The sequence below is a fragment of the Juglans regia genome, chromosome 11 (genome assembly GCF_001411555.2).
Source record: "Juglans regia cultivar Chandler chromosome 11, Walnut 2.0, whole genome shotgun sequence".
Lineage (NCBI taxonomy): Eukaryota > Viridiplantae > Streptophyta > Magnoliopsida > Fagales > Juglandaceae > Juglans > Juglans regia.
The window spans coordinates 18,350,817-18,357,927 of NC_049911.1; the positions used below are offsets into that span (position 1 = coordinate 18,350,817).

The 7,111-nt window shown below is 38.6% G+C and overlaps 1 protein-coding gene across 1 annotated transcript; it reads left to right on the forward strand.

Annotated features, from left to right (window-relative positions):
• The first annotated feature begins 2,376 nt into the window (after positions 1-2,376).
• LOC118343819 (protein KRI1 homolog) lies at positions 2,377-6,894 on the forward strand. The gene is made up of 2 exons (XM_035682818.1): positions 2,377-4,441; positions 6,507-6,894. The coding sequence occupies exon 1, from the start codon at positions 2,492-2,494 to the stop codon at positions 4,406-4,408; it is 1,917 nt and encodes a 638-aa protein (XP_035538711.1). The 5' UTR covers positions 2,377-2,491; the 3' UTR covers positions 4,409-4,441; positions 6,507-6,894.
• Positions 6,895-7,111: the final 217 nt, after the last annotated feature.

The following is a 7,111-nucleotide window of genomic DNA, read 5'->3' on the forward strand; positions in this document are numbered from 1 at the left end:
GAACTTATTTTATTTGTTTAGAATAATTGAGTTTATTATGGGAAGCACTTAAGGGGGCTTATGCAAGGGCATGTTGGGAAAGTTATTATTTTATTGAACTAGGGTTAGGGTTACTGTAGCCGAGTTACTGTAGCTCGGCACTGTAGCCGCGGCACTGTTCATCCAGGGGTACTTTTGGAAGATGGGGGTTTATTTTGGCTAGGGTTTCATTAGGTTTTCCTTTAAATACTCTATGTAGCCTCATTTTAATCAGATTATGAAGTTTATGAAATTTGATGAATTTATTCATTGTGAGTTGAGTTTTACTCCTCTTGTTCTTAATTGAACTTTTGAACTTATCAAAGGTAAATCACAACCTTTGTGGCGTTCCTCCTTTGTAATCTGGGTTCTTGAGACGGGTTCTTCAACGGGTCTAGATTTTAATATAATCTAGGTTCTTGAAACGAGTTCTCATCGGGTCTAGGTTCTCCATCCATTGACTTGATTTTGGCTTTCTTGGGGTATTTTCAAATTGACTGTGGGTTCAAGGGATTCCTTTCCCGCGGGTTCATATCACTAGGTGATGTAAATTCCAGCCAAACCCAAAACTCTAAGAATTTCGACAGCCTACTTTTTGTTTCTATTTTTTTTTTGGCAACCCTAGAACAATGAAGCCCTAGAATTAAAATAAAGGATGCTAGAATTAAAAGATAGAATCAGACCTGATTGGAAACCTTGCTCTGATACCAAATGATATGAACCCGCGGGAATGAAAATCCCTTGAACCCACAGTCAATTTGAAAACTTCCCAAAAAAGTCAAAATCAAGTTTATGGATGGAGAATCTAGACCCGATGAAAACTCGTTTCAAGAACCTAGATTATATTAACATCTAGACCCGTTGAAGAACACGTCTCAAGAACCCAGATTACACAGGAGGAACGCTACACAAGTTGTGATTTACCTTTGATAAGTTCAAAAGTTCAATTAAGAACAAGATGAGTAAAACTCAACTCACAATTAATAAATTCATCAAATTTCATAAACTTCATAAACTGATTAGAATGAGGCTACATAGAGTATTTAAAGCAAAACCTAATGAAACCCTAGTTAAAATAAACCCCCATCTTCCAAAAGTGCCACTGGATGAACAGTGCCGAGGCTACAGTGTTGCGCTGCAGTAACTCAGCTACAGTAACCCCAACCCTAATTCAATAAAATAATAATTTTCCCAACATGTCCTTGCATAGGCCCCCTTAAGTGCTTCTTCCCGTAATAAACTCAATTATTCTAAACTAATAAAATAAGTTCTTTAAATGAATTAAATAAATTGAAACCCTTCAAGGGTCCAAAGCTTTTAAGTCTTGTCGTTGCCCTTTTCCGTAACTGATCAAATGAATTAAAACTGGATTTTCATCCTTCAAGCCCCATCTTGAATGTTGAGCTCTTGCTAAACTTGTCCCAAGTGGATTACATCAATCCTTGCATTGTCTCCTTGATCTTCTTGGCCTATCTGGAAGTTGCAAATGATCTTTAAGACTAGGTTCATCTTGATTCCCATCAGAACCTTTGCAATGAATGATTCAAAGCAATCCAACAATTGGATTGCTTAAAAAGTCGTCATTACGACGACCAATTATGGGACCAAATTGTCTTTTTGGTACTATTTCCCGAGTTGCTATATTTCAAGCATTGTAATTGTTACTGCAGGTTGATTGTGAGAGAACCCCACCCCCTCCTACTGTGCTTTTCTTTTAGTTAGTTAATGAAATCATTTGACCATAAAAATATGGGTTTTGAGTTTATTTCGTAAGGTTTTAGATTCTTTCTTATTAAAAGATTTTAATCCGTTATTAGTTCATTGTAGAATTAGTCAAATCATGATATGATTGTTTGTGATTGGCAGGTGTAAAACTTTGAGTTTGCACTAGATCCTCGTAGCAAATGCTTCTTGTATGGTAACATTATTTTCCGATAGTCATTTACTATACGCTTGTCCAAACAAACCCCTTTTGCTTGGGAACCTTGGGAACCATCCAACATGTGGGAGACGACATGGTGATAAATCACAGTCAAGATTACATCAAACCAATTGAACATAAGGAGTCTTCGATACACTAGCCGGATGGCAAATCAACGCATTCTGCTAAGAGCAACTAATCATAAAAGTTGTTTGAATGAAAATTTTGGGAGAAATATTTTTAATGAAGATCTAGTGAAATTACCATTTGAGTTTTTTTTTAAGAAATGTGTTTTATTTTAAGCAATCATAAAACTATTAATACAAGGGGCCCGGTTCAGGGCCTAATTAAAAAGAGGATATGGGCCTTCGCACTTCCGGAACTTGATCCGGCTCAATCGCCCGGTTCTCAAAACCCTAATGTTTTACGCTCAAAACCACAACAACTCTTCATCTTTCTGTTGTCTTCGTTTGTCCGAAAATCCCCCAAAATCAAACTCAAATAAAACCAAAAACCCTAATTTCAGTAGCCAGCCCTTTCATTCAACGATCAATGGGGCTGAAACTATTCGAGGGTAGTGACTCGGAAAACGACGACGTATCAAGGATCCAGATCGACCGCGAGTACGCTCGTAGATACGAGCACAACAAGAAACGCGAGGACCTCCATCGCCTCCAAGAGCTTAAGAAGAAAGGTCTCGTCCAACCCTGCCAGTCAGAATCATCATCTTCTTCTTCGGATGAAGACGAAGATGGTTTCGTCATTTTGAGCAAGAAGGATAACGAATTTTTTGAGGCACTGATCAAGGTAAAGAAGCAAGACCCTGTTATTAAGAACAAAGATGTCAAGCTATTCGAATCCGACAAAGAAGAAGAAGAAGAAGAAGAAGATGGGAAGGATATGAAGAGTAAGAAGAAGGCGATGTATTTGAAGGATGTTGTGGCTAAGCAGTTGATAGAGGAGGGTCCTGAGTTTGACGATGAAGAAAGGGAAGCGAATATGGAGGAGGAGAAGAAGAAAAGTTACGTGGAGGAGCAAGAGGATATAAGGAGGGAGTTTTTGGAGGCAGCAGCGCAGGAGGATAGAGGGGAAGATTTGTTTAGAATAAAGGAGAAGAAGGAGGAGGAGGAGGGGGAGGAGACGGGTGAGAATGGTGACTTTGTGAGGAAGTTGGATGAGTATTTTGGTGGGGATGGGGAAGTAGATGAGGGTAATAAGTTCTTAAAGGAGTTTTTTAGGAATAGGATGTGGGTGGATCGGGAAATGGAGGGTGGGGAGATTGGGGAGGAGGAATTGGAGCGTGTATCCGAGGATGAGAGGGAGATTGAGAGGCAAGAGGAGTACGAGTACCGGTTTCAGGAGAATGCGGGGGATAGAGTGGTGGGTCATGCTCGGAAAGTGGAGGGGTCGGTGAGGAAGAAGGCGAACTCAAGGAAAGAGCAGAGAAAGAGTAAAGAAGAGAGGATGGAGGCGGCAAGGATAGAGAGGGAGGAGGAGTTGAAGCATTTGAAGAATTTAAAGAAGGAGGAGATGGACGAGAAGGTGAGGAAGATACTGAGGACAGCGGGTATTAGGGAGGATGAGGTTGTGCCGTTGAGTAGAAAGGAGTTGGAAGAGGAGTTTGATCCAGAGGAGTATGATAGAATGATGAAGGCTGCGTTTGGTGAGGAATACTATGAGGAGGAGGATGCAGACCCAGAGTATGGTAGCAAAAGGGATGAAGATGAGGGTGAGATTGAGAAGCCGGATTTTGACGAAGAAGATGAGTTACTTGGACTTCCGAAAGGTTGGGATGAGTGTGGGCCTGGTGATGGGTTTTTAGCTGCTAGGGAAAGGAGTTTGAAGCGAAAGGTGGGTAATGAGGGCGAAAGTGATCAAGAAGAAGAAGAAGAAGAAGAAGAAGAAGATGCTGAGAAAGGTAAGCGGAAGAGGAAGCGTAAAAAGAGTGCAATTTTGGAGAAAGCAAAAGAGGCTATGATGGAGGAGTATTATAGGTTGGATTATGAGGACACGATTGGAGACTTGAAGACGCGGTTCAAATATGCGAAAACAAAACCTAATAGATATGGATTGAGTGCTGAAGAGTTATTGGTGATGGATGAAAAGGAGTTGAATCAGTTCGTTTCTTTGAAAAAGCTTGCTCCTTATAGGGAGAAGGAATGGAAGTTGAGCAATGAAAAGAGATTCCAACTAAAAATGAGAACTAAAGAACTTCTCCGGGGTGGAAAATTGGATGAACAGAAGGGTGGTAAGAAGAAGAGGTCCAGGGATAACGCTGAAAAATCAATTTCACTAGGGAGTGCCGTGGAAGATGGGAAAGCACAATTCCAGGAATCAAATGGTGATTTAAGTAGTTTATCCAGGCAAGCTAAGAGAAGGAGACGCCAAGCTGAAGTTAAACTCTCTCATTCGAGGCTCATGGCATATGGGAAGATACCTTCCAAATCTAAAAGGAAAGCAAAGCACTGAACGTCACCGTTGATTCATTGAGGCAGTAGACAGGTAACTTGCATTGACTTTCAATTGAAACAATGCAAAATTAAATAGAAAAAAATTTGATTTTTGTTAGATATTGAAACTTGTATGAGGTTAACATAGTTCTGTTGTTGTAATTACTTCCATTGTCCCGTTTGTTGTTTACATAAGATTATTAGCTAAGATTCAGGACATACCATTATCCATGATGCAGGAAAACTAAGCAAAAGAACATTCTATGTGACATAACCACAAGAGTATAAGATACAAGTTGAGGATCTAAGTTCACAAAACTACATGGATACTATAAGGCTGCGTTTGGATGTTGAATTGAGTTGAATTGAGTTGAGATGAAAGTTGAAAATTGAATAAAATATTGTTAGAATATTATTTTTTAATATTATTATTATTTTGAGTTTTGAAAAAATTGAATTGTTTATTATATTTTGTATTGAAATTTAAAAAAGTTATAATGATGAATTGAGATGGGTTTGAGATCCAAACATACCCTAAAGGTCCTAGAGGTCAAGTTAGAAACACGTCAAAGATTTCTAACTCACATTCAAAAGTTAAGCAAAAGTACTTTCTATATGACATAACTACAAAAGTACATGAATACTATAAAGGGCTCGTCAAACTGCTTGTGAGCTTGATAGGTTTTTGTAAAGGGAAGCTAAATATTGGGTTATTAAAGTTGGATATCAGCTAAAGTTTGTATAATTTTTAACGAGAGAATACACCTTAGCGTTTTAGAACGAAATGATTATTACTTATCTGAAAAAATACAATAACCCACCAAGCGAGCTAGGGCCCTGGGCCAAGCTTTGCTTGGCTTGGCAAATTTGTAACCCCAAGTATTATTTTTTTTTTAAAAGTAATCAAGAAGTTATATTTATAGAAATATGCAAAGTTCAAGTACACAGGTAGTATACATGAGAAACACCTAACTAGAGGTTACAATAGAAAGTAGGTCATGAAACTTCGTCCGTTACAAACTATGGTCCCCGCCCATAAGAACAAGGATTTAAAGAAGAAAACTTTTAGCTCATCTGTTGTTCTTGCTTGATCTTCGAAGTTTCTAGCATTTCTCTCCCTCCAAATGCATCGACACATACATATAGGAATCATTCGCTAGATGGCCACTATCTGTGAGTTATGATGAAGGCCTCTCCAACTTGCGAGGAAATCCACCAATCTAAGAGGCATGACCCATGACAATCCGATTGTCGTGAACAAATCATCCAATATATTTCTGGCCACCTCACAGTGTAAAAGTAGATCTAGTGATTCCCCATGTTTCTTACACATACAATACCAATTCAACACAATTACTCGTCGTTTCCTCAGATTGTCTGTAGTGAGGATCTTATCCAAGGATGCTGACCATACAAAGAAAGCTGCTTTTGAGGGAGCTTTCTTCTGCCATATGCTCTTCCATGGGAAACTAGTCATTCTAGGACTCGTTAGCACTTGATAAAATGATCTAACAGTGAAATTACCTTTCTTGGAATGACTCCAGTGCATCTTATCTCCGGAACCGCTTGGCATACTTACATAATACAATGCCGCAAAGAACTCAATAATAGACTCTTAACTCCCAATCTTTGGCTGCCCTAATGAACGTTTCATTGAGGGGAGCCATTTGAGAAGGCCAAAAGATCGGCATCCTTCTCTCTTGCGAGCTCAAAGATAACAGGGAAGGTGTCTCAAAGGCTATGATTACCACAGCATTTGTCATACCAAAAACTGACACAAGACCCCTCCCCCAACAAGCACAATAGGAACAGCGAATTCATACACAAAGTAGACACGTTTTATTCTATATATCTTTTATTTTCCACATAACTGTCCTTTTGAGAATCTGGTGTAAAACTCTATTTTCATCAGCAAAAAAACTGTTCTCTGTATTCCTCTGTTTCACAAATATCTATAAGGTAGTTTTTTTGTTTATAACAAAAAAAAAAAAAAAAATCTTCCATTTTAAATTTTAGTTACTTCCAAAACAAATACTGTTTGGTAGTGTTATGAATACCGAGGTAGGTTGGGTTTGTAATAAACGATATTTCTTAATGTTTGGCGTTTGATTTTGCAGGACTTTGTTTAAGATTCATCAAATGTTGGACTTTATATGAGCAAACAAGGCCAGAGAATGGACTACAGAAGGGTATATGATGCGAAACTAACTACAAGGGTTTGTTTTTGGGTTTTTGGGATTGAAGAGAATGAACAAAGTGGGGGAGGGGTTTGCCCCAAATGCAAGATTTCCTTGTAGAGAGGCATGAGGCAAGAAATGGTGTTAAGTATGCTTTTGGATGATTTTGGGAATGGAAAGCATAGCAACAGAACCAAGCAGAAATGCCGGTGCATCCAAATCATCGGCGTTTCTTTTTGTTTATTTTATGGACCATACATGCTAAATTTATCTTTGGATAGAGAATTTAGCTATTTATCCATATCTAATTTAGATATGATTTGTTATATATGATGCTCTTGACTTTTGGACCGGAAGAGACTTTTTTTTTGTTGGACCGGAAGTTGGGTCTCGGACTCTCGGTCACATTGTCCCAACCTTAGAACACACAGAAATAAATGATGAACCGTACACATCCAACAAATTGTAGCAATCTTAGGTTAGAAATTATGACCAGACTAGTAGTTTTCTATAATACCACACCTAATAATGATGTGATAGTTGTT

Excerpts from the sequence above, each read along its gene's own strand:
- LOC118343819 (XM_035682818.1), top strand. The coding sequence starts at position 2,492 with ATGGGGCTGAAACTATTCGAGGGTAGTGACTCGGAAAACGACGACGTA.